This window comes from Diceros bicornis, chromosome 34 (genome assembly GCF_020826845.1).
Source record: "Diceros bicornis minor isolate mBicDic1 chromosome 34, mDicBic1.mat.cur, whole genome shotgun sequence".
Lineage (NCBI taxonomy): Eukaryota > Metazoa > Chordata > Mammalia > Perissodactyla > Rhinocerotidae > Diceros > Diceros bicornis.
Genome location: NC_080773.1, coordinates 36335584 through 36358501, shown reverse-complemented (window position 1 = coordinate 36358501; position 22918 = coordinate 36335584). Strand labels below are relative to the sequence as shown.

The following is a 22918-nucleotide window of genomic DNA, read 5'->3' as shown; positions in this document are numbered from 1 at the left end:
TTCCCTGTGTAGGTTCCATAAATGCTTTTCTAGTACCAGAACCTGTGGGAAGAGGCAGGCAACCATGGCTGGGCTAAAAGTCCAGGCCTCCCCTGTATCCCGGCCCAGCGCTGGAATCTCAGTCCTCAGACCTGCCTTTTACCAGCTCTGTGACGTTGGACGAGGACTCAACTCCCTGTGCCTCACTGTCCTCATCACCCCCCATTCCACTCTGTTCTCTCGCTGAGCAGCTTTTGGAAAACTTTTTAAACCCTAACTCACACTGTGTCCCTCTTCGGTTCACAACCTTCCACGGCTCCCAGGGCCCTCGGATTGAAGGAACAGCCCCTCAGCCTCCAGTCCAGGCGACACTCCGCCTCACACTCTGTTCACTGCAGACAACACAGACCCCAGGTCCCCGACTCCTCCCGGCTCAGTCGCCCTCAGTCGCCTCTTCCCCGCCAGGCCCTCCGCCTGGGTCCCTCTCCCACACCCGTCACCCCGGCTCTCAGAAACAGGCCCCACGAGCGCCTCCCCGTCCCGGACACCGGGGCCTGGGCTGCAGGCCCGTGAGCGGCGCCCGCACTCGGGGCTCTAGGGCTGGGCTGGGCTGAGGGCGGGGAGGGCGCGGAGCACGAGCACTGACCTGAGCCGGCTCCCTCAGCGCGGCCGCCGCCATCGGACTCGGGGCTGAGCGGGGCCGGGAGCGGCGGGAGAGGAGGGGCCCCGGGCACGGCGGTCCCTGTCCCGGCCCTGGCGCGGGTCGGGGCGGCGTCGCCGAGCCTCAGATCCGCCCTGTGCAGCGGGGACGGCGCCTTCTCTTGCGCCTTCTCGGCCCCGCTACAACCCTTCAGAGCCTTTCAGAAGGCGAACAAGCCCCAGAGCAGCCAAAACGAACCCCTCGAGGGAGTCACCGGAAGTCCCACCTCCACTCCTGTAACCAAACGGAAATGCCTTGTTTCTAAGCCTTCATTGGCTGAGCGACTCCGTCTTTCGTCGCAGAGCATTCCGGATGATGTGGTGCCCACAGTCCAACGTCGAGCTAAGAAGGTTCCTCAATGGACTCCATAACAAATGTCATAATACACCACGAGTTGCGTTGGGAAATGACGCTTCTCTTTCCAAGAGCGGTTCACCCCTTCTTAATGGGGCCATATGCGGAGTTTGGGGAACTGCTTTCTGTAACTGATCACCCAGGCATTCAGGCCATGAGTTAGGATGACAGATCTTTCCCAAGAGGTCATGGGCAGCAAGGCATATTTGCCCAAAACACACGTGCTATTTTGTGGCGTAATACTGTTCCCTCAGAGGCACACCAAGTTTGGGACCCCACAAGTTATAATGCTTGAAGAGCCCAAATCTGTTTAAAAACCATCCCACAAGGTGAACAGAAACCCCAGGAAAAAGAAGACTTAAACGCTAAAAGCTTTCTTATCGTACAACCCAAATCAAAGTGTGGCAGGTAATTCTGGTGTTGGGTACTTGAGTGCTACAAAAACTCATCACAAGTATCACTGGAGACCAACACGTCCCTGAAAAAGGTAATCTTTCTTGGCAAGGTGCCAGTAGAATTCATTGGGCATCCTCTGGGACAAACCCATGCCACAACTACTCAGAGAGAAGGGGCTGTGGAGTCCCTAAGAGCTCAGGCTACTCCTGATTTGCTCCAATACCTGAGAGAAGAGAGGTCAGCTTTCCTGAACACGTTGAGGTGGTGACTGATGCACACTGTGTGGACCTGCCAGCTGATGTGGTGAAATGGCCTCGACAACAGAAAGTGGTAATTACATAAATCTGGGAAGGGCCCTGCATAGGGTAGAAAGTGCAACACAGCCACACATGCTTCCCACATAAATTAAACTTATGGGAAATCTCCCCTGGATCTTTGGATGTTTGAATGTATGAGATTCAAATCAGACTGATGGCTAGTCACAGAGGCTTTGCTCCATTTTTGTTATATTGAACAAAGGAACTGCACATTCCCTGCACAACTAAGGTCCTTCTCAATTGTGAAGTCTGCAATGATAATTGAGGCTGGAGCTATAGCTAAAAGATTTCTGGCTGTGGAAATTAATAAAGGAAACCTTAACTAAATTGGAGCCTGGAAGGCCTGTAGGGGCAGCTCTCACACGCTATCACCCACGGTCAATTACACCAGCCTGGAAGAGACACACTGTTGCGTCTTTGACGGAAAGTAAAACTACTCTACTGCTGAAAGAAGATTTCTCTCTCCACCCAGCAACAGCCCAGCCAATGAGAAACGCTGCAGCTCAGTGAAGCCCTTACTGCTCTGAACTGTTACTTTCTTCCAACACATCACATCCTGTTTCGTGCTGATTCCACAGTATAACTGTTTTCTCTTTGTGTGGAGAGGTTTCGTGGTCAGCAGATTTTGTTTCTAATTATATTTCCCCGACAGTTTCTACCTCAGAATTCCAAAACACTGAAAATTCCCAATACGGCATTATCATGAAATCCTCAAGTTCAGTAGGGAACACCACTACCATTTTAGAAAGTCATGTTTGAGTAATTATTATTATTTTTACAATTTTTATTGTGGTAAAATAGAACATAAAATTGGCCATCTTAACTATTTTAAGTATACAATTCTGTGGCATTAAGTACATTAACATTGTTGTGCAACTATCACCACTATCCATCTCCAGAACTTTTACATCATCCCAAACTGAAACTCCAAACTCAGGAAACAGAAATCCGCATTCTCCTCTCCCCTCAGCCCCTAGTAACTAATCCTCTACTTTCTGTCTCTACGAGTTTGACTTCTCTAGATACCTCACATAAATAGAATCATACATGTTTTTTTTTGTCTAGCTTATTTTACTTACCATAATATCTTGAAAGTTCATCCATGTTGTAGCATGTGTCAGAATTTAATTCATTTTTAAGGCCGAATAATATCCTACTGTAACCGAGCAAAATGGGGCTCCTTCTGCTCGCTGCAATCCAGTGCCAATCTATTGCAAACAAGCTGGTGGTTGAGAAAGGAAAGTTTATATGATTAGCTAGCATAATCAGAAGATGGTGGCTAGTGTCCTAAAGAACCATCTTAAAATCATACAGAATCTTGAGGCAGTTATGTAGGGGAAATGGGCAGGGAAGGAGGGGGTTTAGGCATGTCAACCATCTGGTGTGACGAACTTCAAGGCACCACATTATCTTTTTCTTCTGTCATTTGTGATGGATATCAATGCAGAGTTTTTCTTTCTGGAGGTCATCATGTTCCTGGGAGACTCAGAGAACAAAGTGATCGTCTTATCACAGCTGGGAGATATACGTAAGCAAGAGTCAGAACTAGCAGATCATGTATTTTGCAAAAGCAAGAGGTGCTTAATCATTTAGGCTATGTGCAGACTACAGTGCATTCTCAGAGACTAGTGATTCAGGGCCATAGTTACAATATTGCTTCCTTTCCCTAAGATCGCTTCCCTCATGCTAACTTAAGATCTAGCTGTTACACTACTGTATGTATATTCCACATTTTGTTTATCCATTCATCCATCCATGGACATTGGGTTGTTTCCACATTTTGCCTATTGTGAATAATGCTCCTGTGAACATTGGGGTACAAATATCTGTTTGAGTCTCTCCTTTCCATTCTTTTCAGTATAGTGGAATTGCTGGATCATATGGTAATGCTAAGTTTAGTTTTTTCAGGAACTGCCAAACATTTAAGTAATTATACCATGTTCATTTTTTGGCAGACCAATAAGCAATATGAGGTCATAGTTATTATGATTTTTATTCAATACTGAATCTCAAAGTCCTTGCATGTAAGCCCAAAAATGTTGAGAAAAGTAATCCAGTAAATGGTGGGATATTCTGGAGGAACTTCTGGCCCAGAGACCATGCTTGGAGCATTTGTGTTCTTTGTGAGCAGACAAAGCAAAACTTTGAGATGCAGGTATCACTGAGAATGAACACCAAGGGGCTGAATGTCGGTAATCCCAAAGACACCAGGGCAGAGGTGTTCATCCGCCAATGGTGTGGGTTCACAGCCTGGGTCATCCAAAATGATAAAATAGCAGATGGACAGTGCAAGGAGATGAACATGCTCACCAGGATCAGGATGGCACATGTGGCTCTGGCCTTACGGGATGGTCTAGGGGAATGTCTGTTGCTGTGAATGTGGTGGACTCGCTGCTTGTGCCTGTGCAGGACAAGGACCACGGAGCCACTGGTCCAGACCATGAGACCCAAACACATACCATCAGTGAAGGAGTAAATGCAGCCACGCAGAATACCAATTTCTCAGGAATGGGTGAGGAACAGTGTCTATAACTGTTTTCGATACTCATGTTTTTGCTGTTCTTTGGGCCAGTTACATTCATAGTAATAAACATTTAACAAGAGATGCAGGACCCAGCAGATGGAACAGCAAACTTCAAAGCACTTTGGAGATCGTATTCTGGGCTCCATCGAACTAGAGAAGCTGGAGTTAAGCTTAATGGCCTGGAATCCACTGAGGAGGCAGGTGGTGCTGAGGGAAACCACCATGAGCACTCTGTGTAAACAGAAAACAAATTTACATTCAGCATCATTGAGAGAAGATTTCAATCCAAAAGCTGCCACTGTCTAAGGGATCCTTTTAGAGAAAAGAACCAAGTTGTTAGCTAAGACCAGCTGATTGAGAATCAGGTCTGTGGGTCTCAAGATGTGACCATTGAGCAAAGTAACATTATAAAGACAAAAGAATGAACAATTTCCAAGGATTCCAGCACCAATCTGAGTGAGGAAGGTAAGACCCCACTTTAAGTTAATAGAAATTAATCCATGCATTTAGAGGAGATGATGAAGTTTGATTTTATTTGAATCAGAAGAATGTGGAGGGCCGGCCCCGTGGCTTAGCGGTTAAGCACGCGCGCTCCGCTACTGGCGGCCCGGGTTCGGATCCCGGGCGCGCACCAAGGCACTCCTTCTCCAGCCATGCTGAGGCCGCGTCCCACATACAGCAACGAGAAGGACGTGCAGCTATGACATACAACTATCTACTGGGGCTTTGGGGGAAAATAAAATAAATAAATAAAATTATTGAAAAAAAAAGAAGAATGTGGAGACTGAAAGAGAAAATTGGGTTACTCTCATTACATCTAGGAAGTGTCTTATTCTCAAAAAACCCATTATTCCCAGTGAATATGAACATGAAGGGTGACTTCTGGTTTCTTTTTTTGTGTGTGTGAGGCAGATCGGCCCTGAGCTAACATCTGCCAATCCTCCTCTTTTTGCTGAGGAAGACTGGCCCTGGGCTAACATCCATGCCCATCTTCCTCCACTTTATATGGAATGCCGCCACAGCACGGCTTGACAAGTGGTGTGTTGGTGCGCGCCCAGGATCCGGGCCGGTGAACCCCGGGCCATCCCAGCAGAGCGTGAGCACTTAACCGCTTGCGCTACTGGGCTGGCCCCTGACTTCTGGTTTCTGGTTCCACATATAAGGAGCTTGGAGATTGCCATGCTGACCTCACAGAAAGGTAAAAGCTAAACAGACTGGAAAACCAACAACTCTTCTTGGATCCATAAGAGAGGGTAGGACACAGGGCAAACCCCTGCCCCCAAGATTGGAGAGACATATAGGTGAACACAAGGGGTCATGGATCAGGGGAGCAGAGAAACTCATGAGCAGAAAGTGCCATGGGAACCAGCCCTGGGGCTGGGGAACCTGGACTGTAATTGATGAATTGCTGGAGGCTCAGTGCAGACAACTCTGAGGGTTAGAAACTCCAGGGGCCCAGTCATAAGGGAGCCCCACAAAACTGTGAGACTTACGTCCAGGAGCTCGACCTGATTCAACACAGTAAATATGAAGACAACAACCCGTCGATTAGTTGCCAATGTTAATTGTAAACTCTAGGGCAACAACTTAAAACAGTAAAAAAAGAAGTATAACTGATGTGCTAAGAAAGGAGAGAAAATGAAATCATATAAAATGCTCAATTAAACCCACAAAAGGCAGGAAGAGCGTGGAAGACAAAAATAGAAACAAAGAATAAGGGCAACAAATGAACGTGAAGAACAGGCCTCTCGGAACCACAAATCTGTTTCTTGCAGCATCATTTGTAACAATAAAGACTGGAACCCACCCAGCTTCACTCAGGGCGGGAGGGAATGAATCCCAGCGCCTCCCCTGACGGAACCCAGGCCACTGTGGACGCGGTGAGGACGTTCTCTTGACTGTCGCCCTGACAGTACATACCGTGATGTGCAAAGAAACAAAAAGAAACTCTCAGAACATCCTGTGCCGTTAGCTTTATTTTACTAAGAACCAGAGAGAAATATACATTGATAAGTTTGTGTGTGTATGTCTATATTTTTATATGTAAAAAATGGAAGAATAAATTTTAAAAATGCTAAAAATGGGTTCCTGTGAGGAAGAGGGGAAACTGCTGAGGAGACAGCATGAAGCTCGACTGCTCTGACTGTGTCTTGGTTTGGTTTAGAAGTTTATACATATTTTTCTCAAATATATAAAATGCCCCAGGGCTGGCCCCGTGGCTTGTCAGTTAAGTGCGCGCTCTGCTACTGGCGGCCCGGGTTCGGATCCCGGGCACGCGCCGTTGCACCGCTTCTCCGGCCATGCTGAGGCCGCGTCCCACATACAGCAACTAGAAGGATGTGCAACTATGACATACAACTATCTACTGGGGCTTTGGGGAAAAAAGGAGGAGGATTGGCAATAGATGTTAGCTCAGAGCCGGTCTTCCTCAGCAAAAAGAGAGGATTAGCATGGATGTTAGCTCAGGGCTGATCTTCCTCACACACACACAAAAAAATGCCCCAAATATTTTCAAATCTAATTTATAAAGCTAAAGACAAAACCTAAAAAGCAAATAAGGAAATAAATGTAACTGTGTCCCAAATTAGGGTTTAACTAAGCAAAGAATTATTTCCACTGAATTTTAAGCAAAATTATTTGATTACGTTCTGCATTAATAAATGAACAAAATAAAATGTTTAGATAACAATATTGTGGATATGAGTAATTAATTTCCAAATTTTACATATGCATACATATATATATAGAAGATATATATATATATATAATCTTTAGGTATCATCTTTACTAAAAGCAACCAAAGCTTTCTGAAGAAATCACTGGATCCACGCCTAGAGCAAGAGGTACAGGGGAGGAGCTCAGAACATTTCCTGCACAAGAAAGCAGAGGAGCCACCAAAGACCACCAGGTTCATGGGAACAGAACAGAAAGGTTGGCATGAATGAGTCCCACTGGAAAAGGGTAGGACATTTATGGCACCAAGTAATATTTGTAATGATTAAAACAAGTGAATATATAAAGCCTATATGTTTAATACTGCTAAAAACAAAACAAAACTATCCTCACAGTTGGGGAATGGTAAACCAAATCACCACAATGAAAACGTAGAAATAAAGAGGAAGGATCAAGATCTTTCTTTTCTCTCAGAACTGTTCCTCAGGAAACTTTCTCTTCTTCGTAAATGGTTTCCACCTAATAGAGGCAAAGGGAGGACTGACCTGGGTTGTCCTTATCCTGATCGTACAGTCACTGAACATCAACAGCTTCCAAACTCTTTAGGAGCCAGGTCAACAGTGAATATCCTACTGGATGGATCTGGCTGATGATACAGGAACCTACTGATTACATTGATCATAGTGTCACAAAAATAGAGACAAGAAGATATTATATTTTCATGTAATGTAAGAAGAAGTAGACAGAAGTAGACATGAACCCCTATGAAAAACATGGGAGGAAGACCTGTAAGGCCGTCTAGGTTTCTATAAGAATTCAGAATTTCTCTAATTAAAATGGGAGCCATCACAGGGTTTGACCAAAATACAGACACTGCATGATTCATCCATTGAAAGCTTCATGTTGACTCTTGAGTGGAGAATATGCTACCAAGAAGAAGAGGAGGAAGAGGAAGAACAGTCAGACAACCAATGAGCAAACCCAGGAAAGAGAAGATGGTGACTCTGTAAGTCACAGAGACAGTGATGGAAAGTGGTCCCACTGTGGGTACATTGTGAAGACAGAGCCAGCAGGATGTCCTGTAGGACTGGATGTGGGGAGTGAGAACAAGAACGAATCAAGGATGGTCCCTACGTTTGTGGGCTCAGCAACTGGAAGGATGAAATTGGCCTCAACTGAGGGCAGGAAGGCTGTGGCCAGGGCAGCTCACATTCCTGTGAAAATCACACACCCAAATACTCCTCAGTTTGAATGCCAATTTTACTCCTAATTAAACCATAGTAAGTAGTTGTATAATGTCTTATTTAACTGTCATACCATATTATGAACATCTTACCTCCATTGAAAGTGCTATGAATGTGTGTTATTCTATTCATTTTTTAAATGGTGAGACATGGTGTTAAGCTTCCGTCTGTAGCCTCACCCCTTACCAACCCTCTAAGGTTGCACAGAAACCTTCAGCCTCTTATCTCTGCTCATCTTCCCTGAATATTCTGTATATTTCCTCTTCTGTGCCTTTTCACATCTGCTCATCTCTTCTCAAAACACTTAGTGAACAAATGACACCCTGTGTGAAGTTCTGTGGCTGCAGCTGTGGACAAAACAGACACAGAGCCTTTGCCCCCACGGACCTCCCATGCTAGAGAAAGAGGCAAGTGTGATGAAACTGGTGCCTGCCCTCCATGCTCCCTGAGGACATCTCACTTCTCCTCCAAGGTCACCGCAGAGAACCTTCTCTGTTATCCAAGGCTTCACTAACCCTTGTTCTGCCCTCAATGCTCCCATAACATCCCAATCTCCATCATTTCGTGCAGCACCATGTTATGATTATTGTGGTCTTCCTACCCAACTCGTCCTTGGGCCGTGCATCACAGCCTCCCCATTGCCACAGAGCTCCCAGGAGGTGTTTGTGCTATATGAAGGAAGACAGCAAACTCTTTGCTATTACTCCCATTGAAAAGTGAGTCTATTTCATCTCACCCTGAAAGTGGATGACTTGCTTGACCAAAAGAATTGGTGCATGTGTTTTTTTTTTTTTTAATTTCTGAGAACAAGACACAAAGAGTTTACAGCTTCTGCATGGGTCTTTGGAAACACCCTAGGCTGCCATGGAAACACCCTAGGCTGCCATGTACGAAGTCTACCCAGGTGTAAGTGCCCTGGTTGAAAGTTCCCGCTGAGCCTAGCCTTCCAGCCATCTATAAGAAGGCACAGCAATGTGAGTGAGGTCATCCCAGACCCTCTAAACCAACCCACACACCACCCAAGTGTCGCCAAGTGATTTCCATTGATGCCACGTGGAAGAGCAGACTCACCCAGCTGAGCCCTGTTCGATTTTCTGACCCCAAAATTGTGAGAGTTAACGCATTGTTTGGTGTCATGTTTTTATGCAACAATAGACAACTGCAAAAGTAATAAATTCTTTTCACCCACCTAATTCCTAACCTCCTCCAAGGACAAGTGGACGTCCCACACTCTTCTTTGTAAGTTCTTTCACAGACTCAGTTTTCCCTCTGGGGATCCCTCATGGTCCAATGAGCTCACAGAAAATGAAGAACTTACCTGACAGGTGAGGTTCTCTCCTTGAGAATTCAAGACAAAGGAAAAATTCTAACTTGGAGAAATGAAGACATCTGAACTCTCCTGTGTCTCTTTTCAGTGCCGCCTTAGACCTCAACATCCTCGAATATATTCAGGAGTCTCTGTCTCTCAGCCATTCCAGAGACCAGCCCTGGGGGACGACTCTCCACTCATCCCCAACCTGGCAGGCAGAGCTTAATCTCATGATGCAAACTATTGGACAAGTCAACCAGCAGACGAGGCATTATGGTCACCTGGAGGTGAGAGTGAACAGTGCCTTGTGGCCCCTGACCAAGGCCTGTCTTTGGAGGAAAGTGCCCATGTTCCCTCAGGGAAGGCAGACACGGCCTTCATCTGGGAGGCAGGAGTGTGAAGGAAACTTGCTTGGGTGTTAGGAGACCTGCATTCTGGCCTCAGGCCTGACACTTCCAATTTGTGTGACATTGGGTAAGTCCCTTCCCTTCTCTCCCACACAGAGGTAGCCCTTTCTGTGACAGTGTCCCATTTTGGACAATGAGAAGGTTAGGCTGTTAATTCTGGGGACCATTTAAACAAGCTAAGAGTTTTTTCCCACTTCATTGAGGCATGATTTAAAAACAAGAAAGTGCACCCATATGAAGTATACAATTCCTTGAGTTTTGACAAATGTTTGCGCTTGTGTAGCCACCACCATAAACAAAATATTGAGCCTTCCCGTCTCCCTCTACATTCCTTGTATCCCACTGCCGTCAGTGTCCCCCACAACCCCAGCCCCAGACGACCACTGATTTGATTTCTTTGAATTTCTGTTACCTTTTCAAACATGCTATATAAATGGAATATATGCCATGTGTTTGGCTTATTTTACTTAAGCATGATGTTCTTGGGACTCCTCCACCCTCCGACATTTAGCAATAGTTAACTCCTTATTGTTGCTGAGTAGTGTCTCATTCTATGGACATAACACATTTTGTGTATCCATTTACCTGTTTCAGAAGATCGGGTGAGTGTCCAGATTTGACTAGTATAGAATAAAGCTCCAGGCAGTGATCACGTTTATTCACATTCATTCAAGAAATGAATGAATGAACAATACAATGTGTTGGCCAGTTCCTAGTTACATATATTGAGACCCTAGATGACAACGGTGAGCTCTGTGCACATCAGGACGCAGAGCTAGTGATTGCTAATCCTGGACAAGAGTCCCCAACCCCTTGGTTCACTAACAATTATCACTTGCTCTGTGTTCACCAATAATGAGGATTTCCTGTATTTTGCAGATGTTGCCTTGAGGTGACTCTGGGCAGTCCAAGTGACATGAGCTGGGAAAGACTGATGGCTGATAAAGAATCCACTTTCAAGAGACGGCACTTGCTTGACGGGTTTATTGGTGCTGAGGGATGGCTGGACTCTGAGCCAGTGTGCTGGGCAGTGTCTCAGATGGCCCCTGGCTGAGAGTGTGGTGGAGGCCAGACCAACACCCTGAGATCCAGGGATGGGTACAGGCACATTCCCTTTGATCCTATTCCACCCAAAACAGAAATATCTTGACCAAGCCATAGGGAAAGACAAGAATGTGAGCAGGCACCCATAGGCCCAGGAAGGGGAGAAGCATTGTTAGTAGTAGAAGTCTCTACCACACAAACATTTTGTTAAATTTATCCTGAGTATCAGTAATCTTTTTTGGTTATAATCTTTTTTGGTTATCTTTTTTTAATTTCCTTTTTGGCATTATGATTCTCATTTGTGGAAAAGTAATTTATTTTTGGACATTTATTTCATATATGACAAACTTGATGAACTGTCATAAGTACGCCAGATATTCATGACATGTTAGAGTTTGAAAATTTTCTATGTAGATAATCATACAATTTGAGAGAAATTATAGGTCTGTACATGGTATTCAAATTATTTTAATTCTTTTTTGTTTGTGTCATAGCCCCAGCTAGAATGTCTGGTATGATATTTAGTTTAGGCACTAATAATGACAGCCTTGTTTGGTTGCTAATTTAAAAGCCAAAATTTCTGATATTTTCTTATGAAAATTCAGGTTTATTGTAGTATTTTCATCGACAAATTTCAACTAGTTAAGGGTGTATATTTCTATGCATGGTCTAGTGTTTCTATTGTGAATGGATTTGTATTTTATTTTTTCTGCATTTATTAAGATAGTCACATATTTTTCCATTAATATGTTGAATGCTTTTAATATATTTCCAATAATAAATCATTCTTGAATTTCTGAGATGCTTTCAACTTGTATAACATTCTGTAAGCATAGCTGAATTTAATTAACAAGTTTTACAACAATGTTATTCTAGCAACATATAATGAGCTGGGGAATAGGAATCTTTGAAAGATTTTGAATAAGTTTGGATACATCCTTTCATTGAGTGATTCATGGAACTGTCTTTCTGTAAGTCTATCAGGGTCTGGGATTTTCTCTTGGAGATTATTTAAAAATAGAAAGTATCAAATAGATTTGATATTTGTTAGTTTGATCAAGAAAGGCATGTCTGGGGGTTTGATTTTTTTAATGTTTTTATTGTATTTACATTAAATTTTTTAATCTCAGCTTTATTGTTAAAATTGACATAAAATTGTAAGCTATTAGAGTGTACATAGTATGTTGGTGATTTGATATATGTGTACATCATAAAAGGATTCCCACATTAACACATCCATCACCTTTTTATCTCGTGTGTGAGAACATTAAGTTCTACTCCCTTAGCAAGTTTCCGTTATACAACACAGTGTTATCAACTATACTCACCGTGTCTTACATTAGATCCACCAACCTTGTTCCTGTTATAGCTGAAAGTTTGTGCCTTTCACCCACTTTCCCTATTTTCCCCACCCCGCAGCCCCCTGGAATCACTTTTCTACTCTCTGTTTCTATGACTTTGACTTTTTTTTTTTAATTGAGGTCACAATGGTTTATAATATCATGTAATTTCAGGTGTACATTATTGTTTATCATTTTCTGTATAGTCTGCATCGTACTCACCACCAACAGTCTAATTTTTATCCATCACCATACATATGTGCCCCTTTATCCCTTTCACCCACCTTTTTTTTTTTTAAAGAATCTACATATAAATGGTATCATGTAGTACTTGTCTTTCTCTGTGTTGCTTATTTCACTTAGCATAATGTCCTCAAGATCCATTCACGTTGTCACAAATGGCAAGATTTCCTTCTTTCTCATGGCTGGATAATATTGCATTGCATATAGATGTTAGCTCAGAGCCGGTCTTCCACAGCAAAAAGAGGAGGATTGGCATGGATGTTAGCTCAGGGCTGATCTTCCTCACACACACACACACAAAAATATTGCATTGCATATATATATATATATATATATATATATATATATATATATTGCATCTTCTATGTTCATTCATCCATTGATAGACACTTAGGTTGTTTCCATATCTTGGGTATTATGATTAATGCTGCAACGAACATGGAAGTGCAGATATCACTTCGATATCCTGTGTTCATTTCCTTTGGAATTATACCTATAATTGGAATTGCTGGGTAGCATGGAATCCTATTTTGAATTTTTTGAGGAACCTCCCTACTCTTTTCCATGGGCTGCACCAGTTTACATTCCCACAAACAGTGCATAGGAGTTCCCTTTTCTCCACATCCTCACTAATACCTCTTATCTCGTCTTTTTTGATGATAGCCATTCTAACAGGTGTAAGGTGATATCTCCTTATGGTTTTGATTTGCATATCCTGATATTTAGTGATGTGAGCACTTTTTGATGTGCCTGTTGGTCATTTGTCTATTTTCTTTGGCAAAATGTCTATTCAGTTCCTCTCCCCATTTTTCAATCAGTTTTTCTTTTCTATTGAGTTCTTTATATATTTTGGATATTAACCTCTTATCAGGTAAACCATTTGCAAATATTCTCTCCTATTTGGTAGGTTGCCTTTTCCTTTTGTTGCTGGATTCCTTTGCTGTGCAGAAGCTTTTTAGTTTGATGTAGTCCCATTTGTTTATTTTTTATTTTGTTGCCTTTGCTTTTGGTGTTAAATTCAAAAAAAAAAAAAATCATTTCCAAGACCAACGGCAAGGAGCTTACTCCGTATGTTTTCTTCAAAGAGTATTATGGTTTCAGGTCTTACATTCAAGTCTTTCATCCATTTTGAGTTGATTTTTGTCTATGGTGTAAGATAGGTGTCCAGTTTTCCCAACACCGTTTATTAAAGAGCCTTTCCTTTCCCCATTGTGTATTTTTGGCTTTTTCTCATAAATAAATTGACTATATACACATGGATTTATTTCTTGGCTCTCTATTTTGTTCCATTGATCTATGTGTCTGTTTCTTGGTCAATGATGACATTTAAAAGCTTGTTTAATTCCATACCCTCATATTATTCTTGGAGTAAGATTTCATATTTATCAACTTGCATACACTCTGTGAATAGTTATTGGGCTTAAGTTCATGCAATAGGCTGTGATGAGGCCCTATCCTTCCCATACCTCCATTCACAGAACCTTCCCAATCAGGTGAAGGGTAGGTTTTGTTAACCCAGAATGACTTGAATGCTTTCCAATTAGCTAAATAGGCCACCAACTAACTTTTGCCCCCTGTAGTCCTAGGGTCATTTCTTTTTTTCCCCCCTCACCAAAGCCCCAGTACATGGTTGTATGTCCTAGTTGTAAGTCATTCTAGTTCTTTTATGTGAACCACTGCCACAGCATGGCAACTGACAGATGGGTGGTGTGGTTCCACGACTGGGAAGTGAACCTGGGCTGCTGAAGTGGTGAGTGCTGAACTTTAACCACTAGCCCATCAGGGCTGGCTCCTAAGGTCATTTCTAACCCAGGCATATCTGAACAATTTTAAGATGAAACATCAATAGAAAATTATACCTTTTCCTGATGACAGCTAATGGATGCTGTTAAGCCACAGTAGATAAAGCAGTTTCCTTACCCACACTGACCTCACAGGGTCACTCATAGTCAGAACCTTCATAAAGAAGTGAGCACTAGCTCACTTGCTCTAACTTTGTCTTTCTCAATTATTTCATTTCTTTACATGTCAGTCCCTCTATTATCTACTGCCCTGTTCCGCCACATGCCCAGCTGGGTGAGCAGTGTGGGATAGGTTGTTGAGAGACTGAAGAAAAGACCTGGAGACAGAGAATGAGACATATGGGAGTTACTTACAGGGAAGGTCCAGTGGCGGCTGGCTGGACAGGAAATGTACACCCGTTACCACCCCCTGAGAAAAGCTTGTTTAAGTATGCAGAGGAACAAAGGCTGCATGCTTGCCAGGGGGGTCGTCCCTGTATGACCTACATTCCAGGGACTAGAGCCCCCCAGAGGGCCTCCGTGTTCCCATAGACTGTGAGGGTCTTTGTGCTAACTCTCCCATGAGAAAACAGCTGGGTTGGCCAAGCCCAGGACTGTTATCATCATGAGTACTGATGCGTAGCCCAGACAAGGAGCCTCAAGGACACATCGCTTAAACGGCGTGCTAGCTAGTGCCCCGACACTCTACCCACCATGTGTCCAAATGGCCCTTACAATCTCATTGCGCCAGCCTTCTGCGGTTTCCCTTGAGCCAGACACAGAAAGGAGCACTGTAGCCAGAGACCACAACAGTAATAGAGAGCACAACATGAAAACAAAAAGTAATAAAAAGGCAAGGACACCAAAGAAAACATGTTGCCAGGTGGTGGGGAGGGATTGTATCCAAGTGGATACTGATACAGTGGACAGGTCATCAATGGCCTGTAATGAGCACGTAAGGAGGCCATTGCAGAGGAATCGTTATGGGCATAATCAGGGATATATACACACAGCATTCTTTAATCAGGGCACAGGTCACCCCTTGGGCTGCAGTAAGCATGTCCAAAGCTATTCTATTTTATAACACTACCTGTCTCATTTGGGAAGTTTCTTCATTTAGTAGAGTTATTGCGTGTCTGGTATCATTGAGAGCTGTCGCCACATGTTTGGCTAGGGCAGACACTGCCATTTTACATCCGTAACCACAGCCTGTGGGAAAAAGATAGTGAGGGGGTAAAACCACCCTGCAGTGCATCACACATGATGGCATGCCTGGACTGCGTCCCAATTAGAAGGAGGCTGTTGAAGGGAGGATAGGATGCATGCAGGCATGTAGGGGCGCCCCCATGTGCATCCGCCAGTCCAATTATAGGCAGATAGGGCCAGCCATGAGTGCTAGAAGCCCACAACCGAGGAGAGGCATAGCCTCCTCTGATGGTGTTGTCTTGTTTCCCCAGCCACATATCAGCAGGAATAATAATTGTTTGGTTACACATTGCTTTAGGTGTCCACCTCACATTTTTTGAGATGCTTTCATTTGGTGGTGCGAAGTTATTGTGATGTTCAATGCACCAGGGAAGAGAACCTCTTAATTCTATTGGTACAGCAGTTAACCATCCTAAACCATCAAAAACAGAGTACTCCAGCTTTGGGGTATATCAATCTGCTCATGCACAAGCTGGAAGATATACTTTCACGAGGCAGCATAAGAGGGCAAGGACAGGTTACTTGGCGAGAGGGGAGTAGAAACGGGAAAGTGGGTGATACTCCTTCACTCTCGCAGGGGTCTCCAGTCAGAGGCATTGGCAGCTTGGAGATGCCATGGTAACCCTGTGGCTGAAGAGAGAGGCAGCTTGCTGCATACCCAGCAGTTGGAGCAATTTTGTAAGTCAGCAACAGTGCGTGCCCAAGCAGAGAAAATGTTGGCAGATGTTGTCCTAAGGACGAAAGTAAGATGTTTAGAGGGGACCAGAATAGCAAGGTCATGACCGTCTAGCAAGACACATGCAGTTGCAGTGTCTTGAGTCAGTATGGTACTGGCCTGTGGTTTCAGACCAGGCCGGCAATACCACACCACTGGCCCAGTTGGTGTGGGCATCACAGGGGCAGAGGTATAGGATAAGAGAGGAAGAACAACACACCAGAAGGGAAGGATGAACGTACCTTGGGGAATTGGAGGCCCTGGCTTAGTAAGTTTGAAGGTTTTGGGTGGCCTCCCCACGATGAACAGTGTTACTGTGATATCCTGTTCTAAGCCTGTTCCCCAAGGGGCTAAGACACCCCACCAGTGGGGCCCCACCTGTCAGTCTCAGGGGCAAGTGACCACATGGGTCCCAGTAGGGAGTTCTTGTGGCAGAGGAAAATGCAAGTTGTTCTTTTTTTTTTCTAAATATCTTTATTACCCTACTTCTTTTTTTTTTTTGTGAGGGAGATCAGCCCTGAGCTAACATCCATGCTGATCCTCCTCTTTCTGCTGAGGAAGACCGGCTCTGAGCTAACATCTATTGCTAATCCTCCTCCTTTTTTTTTCTTCCCCAAAGCCCCAGTAGATAGTTGTGTGTCATAGCTGCACATCCTTCTAGTTGCTGTATGTGGGACGCGGCCTCAGCATGGCTGGAGAAGCGGTGCGTCGGTGCGCGCCCAGGGTCTGAACCCGGGCCACCAGTAGCGGAGCGCACGCACTTAACCGCTAAGCAACCGGGCCGGCCCGTGCAAGTTGTTCTAAGTGCCCACCTGTGGTTGTAGCACGTGTCCTTCATTAGCTCTTGTCTGTAGACTGTCGTATCAGGTCGTTGTGTCAACATCTGATATGCACTGGGTCGGGTGCGCTTCTCATGTTCATTCAGTTGACATATTGTCATTGTCAGGTGTCTCGTACAATGGGCTAGGGTCCTGTCTTCTGTCTTCGGTTGTTTCAGCAAGCTGTTCATTTGTTCCATCAGCCCTGCAGCCGTGGGATTGTATGGCAGGTGAAAATGCCAATGTATGTCCATTTGATCAGCCCATGTCTGTACCTGGTGGCCAGTGAAATGCGTACTTTGCTCACTGTCGATGCCCGTGGGAACACCGTATGCAGCACAGAGGTGTTCCAGGCCTCTTATGTGTGGTCTTTTGTGTGGCCCTCTTGCTGGGGTATGCCTGTAGCAGTCCTGTATACGTGGGCATACCGGCAGCCATCAGAAACAGGCAAGAGCCCAATGTAGTCCACCTGCCAGCATTGATCAGGCTGGTTGCCCTTGCAATTTGGCCTGTGTCCTGGGGAATGGCTCAGCGTCTCTGCAAGGAAGAAGGGCATGCTTGACAGACCTGTCAAGGTCCCATAGGGTCCTTTGTCCTTTATGTCCAGTCTTCTTGTGTAGCCACTCTACCACTCTTTCGCCTGGCACTTCTTCCAGGAGACAGATCCCAGCTAACTTGCCTGCTTGTTTGTTTCCTGGTGGCATTGTCACCTGATGTGCAGACACATGGTACACTATTATTGTTATTCTCTGGACCTGCTGCCAAATATCATTCTAGAGTTCTGTCTGTCTCCCACAACGGGCAACCATTAATAGTCCACATTTGTCGTGCCCATTGTGCCATCCACAGGGTGAGCCCCTTTTCACAACTGAGACCAGAAGCTAAGGGGCATTCATTTATTGCCTTGCCTTTGCCAGATACCCCATCTGAACCCCTCTGGGTAACTGGAAATGTCCAATTCACACAGTTGTCCTTGTGCTGAAACACCCAAGGACTGGATTTGTTTCATTGTTACTTTGGCTTGAGTGAATGCCTCCTGCTCGGTGGTCCCCTAGTCCCAGATAACACCCCTTTGCACCAACTTATAAAGAGGACAGCCTGTATCTTATCTATAACAGTAGCAGGAACCACTTTTGTCTTACCTGACCAGACAACACCCAAATATCTGACAGATAACCCAGACCCTTGTACTTTGTTGTCGTTCACCACCTATCCTCGTTGACATAAGTGGGCAATGAGGGAGCAGGGGGCTTCTTGAAGGTCTGAAAAAGACTCAGAGGTTAACATGACATCAATCATATAATGGAACAAGGCAACACCAGGGGGTTTTGTCCACTGGGTGGTGCTACAGAAGCATTGCCACAGGGTGGGGTGAGAAGGGATGGGACTCATTTTGCTCATTTCCACCCCTGACAGCGAGATGCCTTCTGTTCCTGTAGACCAATACATTGTTATTTCCACAGGTGGCCTCTATTCCCCAGATACCTGAGCCAACCACACGGCGCTGCAGGGATGGGCAGAGGTCCCTTGGTCTTTCCCCTAGTCGAGCGGGCTAGGGTGTTCCCAGGCTGTCATTGGGGGCGCTGTTGAAACCACTAGAACAGCATTTGGTTTTTCTCACTTTTTTTCCCTTGAGGGATGTTTGCCGTTCCTAGGGGCTGCCACAGCCGCCACGCAGACTGCTCTCCCCATGCTTTGCTCAGCCTTAGTCGTGCCGCCCGGACAGGAGGGAGGGGCGGGGAGTCCCGGCCACCTGCCGCTGGAGACTCAGCGTCCCACTTCACTCCGCCTCCGTGCGGTGCCAGGGTGCCTGGACCAACGCTCCCCGTGCTCTCTCTGCCCTGCAGGCACTTTCTGCCCCCAGCCAGAGTGCTCCTGCACACGCACTGGACCCAGCGGCTCTTCTTGTGACTGTCTTACTTTTTGATATTGAAACTCATTCATTTTAATCTCAGCCAACTTGACCATGCACAAAACTCCTCAGGGTTTTACGTCCACAAACCTTCTGTCACTTACTTTTTACATTCAGAATTTGTCCCACACCGCCTTCTCTTTTTATCTTTCCTAGTACTTTAGGACAAATTTATCTTTCTTAAAAAAACAAAGAAAAATATCTTTATAGCTTCTTTACTGAAAACATATATTTTACTTTCCTTGTATACAGGCTTTCTAGAAATACATGCTTTCTCATCACTTATCATGCCCAACACTTCCCTTGCCTTCATTGCAAGCCATCCCACAGTGAGGAGGGGCTATCCCAGGGCTGTAGCGACGGCCTGGGCTTCTTTCATGCCCAGGACTTTGCCCTAGGCCCTTTGGCGTTTTGGGGGCGTCCCCGTAATCACGCAGTGGGCCCAATCCATCAAGGATAGTGACGACTGGCCCCACAGGCAGGACACCAGCCAACCTGGGATTACCCCCTGCAGATTTCCCCTTCCCATCCCCCACAGTCTCGGCACTCAAAAGGTTTTTTGGTCTCCTGGCTGGCTCGCCAAGTGTTCTGCCACATGTCCAGCTGGGTGGACACTGTGGGATAGGCTGTCGAGAGACTGAAGAAAAGACCTGGAGGCTGGGAATGAAACATATGGGTTTATTGGGGAGTTACAGGGAAGGTCCAGTGGCAGCCAGCTGGACAAGAAATGTGCACCCGATACCACTCCCTGAGAGAAGCTTGTTTAAGTAGGTGGAGGACAAAGGCTGCATGCTTGCCAAGGGGGATTGTCCCTGTATGACCTACATTCGAGGGACTAGAGCCCCCTGGAGGACCTCCGTGTTCCCTCAGACGGAGAGGGTCTTTGTGCTAACTCTTCCATGAGAAAACAGCTGGGTTGGCCAAACCCAGGACTGGGTTATCATCGTGAGTGCTGGCATGTAGCCCAGACAAGGAGCCTCAAGGACACATGGCTTAAAGGGAAATGTAGGCTAGTGCCCCTACATGCCCCTGTAACAAATCACTGCAAACTTAGAGGCTTAAAACACTGTAAATGTATCATCGCAGTTTCTGTAGACAACCTATAGCAAGATCTTGGTTTTTGACTCACTCTGAAAATCTCTTTGAATTGGTCTTTGAATCAGTCTTTTGCCATTCAAAGTGATATTGATATAGTTGGAGTAATACCTACATGTTGTTACTAATTTCTACTTTGTTCTGATTTTTGTCTTCAACTCTTTTTCTGCTTTGTGTGGTTTTAATTGAGCATTTTATATGATTCCACTTTCTCTCCTTTCTTAGCACATCAGTTATGCTTCTTTTTTTAATCCAAGTCCACTTTCAAATAACACTATACCACTTCCCAGGCAGTGTGAGCACCTTATCCTAACAAAATTACCCCAATTCCTCCCTCCAGTCCCTTCTATCATTGATGTAATTCATTCCACTTATATAAAAGCATAATAAGCACATATATACAAACATACACATAAGATATGCATACATAACACATTATCGGTATTACTATTTTGAACACTGTTCTTTGTTCGATCAACTAAGAAGGAGAGAGCCGGCCCCATGGCTTAGCGGTTAAGTGCGCGCGCTCCACTGCTGGCAGCCTGGGTTCGGATCCCGGGTGCGCACCGACGCACTGCTTCTCCCGCCATGCTGAGGCTGCATCCCACATACAGCAACTAGAAGGATGTGCAGCTATGACCTACAACTATCTACTGGGGCTTTAGGGGAAAAAATAAATAAATATATAAAATTATAAAAAAAAAACCCAAAAACTAAGAACAAGAAAAATAATACTTTTTACTTTGTCTTCACTTATTCCTTCTTTGATGCTCTTCCTTTCTTTATGTAGATTGAGTTTCTGACCTAGATCATTTTCCTTGTCTCTAAAGAGGTGCTTTTAAAATTTCTTGCAAGGCAGTGCTATGGTCTGAATGTTTGTGTCCCCTCAAAATTCATATGTTGAAATCCTGACCCCTCAAGATGACAGTATTAGGAGGTGGGGTGGTTGGGAGGGGCTTAGGTCCCAAGGTTGGAGCCCTCTTGAACATGATCAGTGGTCTTTATGAAAGAGGCTCGGGAGAGATCCCTAACTCCTTCCACCATGTGAGGACACAGCAAGAAGGGCTATGAACCAGGAAGAGGGTCCTCACCAGAGAACTCGCCCAGCCTGGCACCTTGATCTTGGACTTCCCAGCCTCCAGAACTGTGAGAAATACTTATTTTTTATAAACTACCCAGTCTGTGGTATGTTGTTATAGCAACTGGAATGGACTAAGGCGCCAGGTTTACCGGCAACAAATCCCCTCACTTGTTTGTCTGACAGAGGCTTTGTCTCCCCTGCACTAATGGAGGATAATTTCGTCAGGTAGAGAACTCTAGGAAGGTGATTTTTTCTCTCAACACTAAATATCTCATCCCTCTCTTCTTGCTCTTATGGTTTCTGAGGAGGAGTTGGGTGTAATTCCTATCTTGTTCCTCTACAGGTAAAGGAAGGTATTTGTCCCCTCTGGCTTCTTTCAGGATTACTTTCTCACTTTGATTTTCTGTAATTTGAAAACGACAAGCTACATGGAGCTTTCTGGCATTTATCCTGCTGAGTGTTCTCTGCGCTTTCTGCCTCTGTGGTCCGCTGTCGGACGTTCATTTCTCCCTCGACAACACACCGCTGACAACCCAACCGCGGACTTGAGTCCCGACCGCCACGCGTGCCGCCTAGGGGCGGCTCCGAGCGTCCCCGGGCCGTGGGGCGGAGGGCGGGGCGCTGCCGCAGGCGGGAGCTGGGCCGGGACCGCACCGCGTCCCTCGGGGCCGCAGGGCAGGAGCGCCAGGAGCGCTGGGCGCGGCGTCGCCTCAGAGGGAGAAGCGGGCGCGGCGCGGAGGCTCCTTCCTGAACCCCGTCCGCAGGGTGCGACCCCCCGGGGGTCTCCTCCGGGCCGCCCGCCCCGGGCACCATGGGTCTGCGCTGCCCCGTGGGCCCCCAGCACCCCTCCCTGCGCCCGACCTGGCTCGCCCCCTCCTCCCGTCCCCTCCAGATGCGACCTCAGACTCCTACGAGGCCCTGGTGACTGGAAGCACGTGGGGCCGCGACGAAAAGACCTCCCCAGGGGCCCCGGGAAGCGCGAGCAGGGAGAGCCCGGCGGGAGCCGCCCGCGTGGGGCGCCCGAAGGCCCCTCGACCCGCCGCCCCCACCCGGGAAGGCAGGAGTCCTCCTGGAGCAGGGGTGTCTGGAAAAGCAGCCCACAGCGGTGGGAGACGCACGGAAGGGGAACCCCGGTTGGAGACCAACAGGCAGGGAGCACCGAGGGAACGAGGAAAAGGGCGGGACGGAGAGCGGCCAAAGGGTGAGAAGCCCTTACAAGGGTGGGGTCGGAGGAGGCAACTGGGAACCAAAGGTGTCTGCTCTGATGCCTTGTCACTAAGGTCGGGCCACTCGGGGTCTCCAAGACTCCCCAGGATGTTCAGGGAGGTCCCTCCCCTCTGACCCGTCAGGATTCTAATGTTTTCCGCCTGTGATGCCTCTGCAACCTCCCACCTTCCCGCAGCACCCCCAGCTGTCTGCCTGGCCTCGTCAAGTCGCCTGCACACGTTAAGTTTGGTTTTCTGCCCAACATCAGCGGCCCCAGGTACATTTTTCTGCTGCTTCTTTGAGCACATCCCACTTCCATGGTGGGAGAATTTACACTTAGGAAGTTGGCAAACACGACAGACCAGGGCTAGATTTACTGTATTAGTGAATGCCTGGACTTATGTGATGGAGATTATGGTAACAATGCAGACGACACTTAACCATGTATAGTGTTTCTGCCCATGACATTATGTGTGACACAAAACTGTGTGAAAAACAATGAGGAAACATCTTTCTAGTATTTAGAAACAATGACTCCATAAAGAAAAATGCTGCTCATGCCATTTAAGAGAAA

The 22918-nt window shown here is 45.9% G+C and overlaps 1 protein-coding gene and 1 pseudogene across 3 annotated transcripts in view; both read right to left on the bottom strand.

Annotated features, from left to right (window-relative positions):
• The window catches only part of LOC131397520 (zinc finger protein 586-like), a 57472-nt gene that overhangs the window by 15134 nt on the left and 19420 nt on the right, over positions 1 to 22918 (bottom strand). The window contains exon 1 of one of the 3 annotated variants that reach the window (XM_058530546.1): positions 626 to 866. The exons of 1 other annotated variant lie outside the window; for it this stretch is intronic. In XM_058530546.1, coding sequence (XP_058386529.1) covers positions 626 to 658 — 33 coding nt within the window. In that variant the 5' untranslated portion in view covers positions 659 to 866. Of the gene's footprint in view, positions 1 to 261; positions 390 to 625; positions 867 to 22918 lie in introns of those variants that run through there. One more of the 3 variants, XM_058530548.1, reaches the window with a different exon arrangement.
• Positions 3739 to 21951, bottom strand: LOC131397941 (vomeronasal type-1 receptor 1-like; annotated as a pseudogene).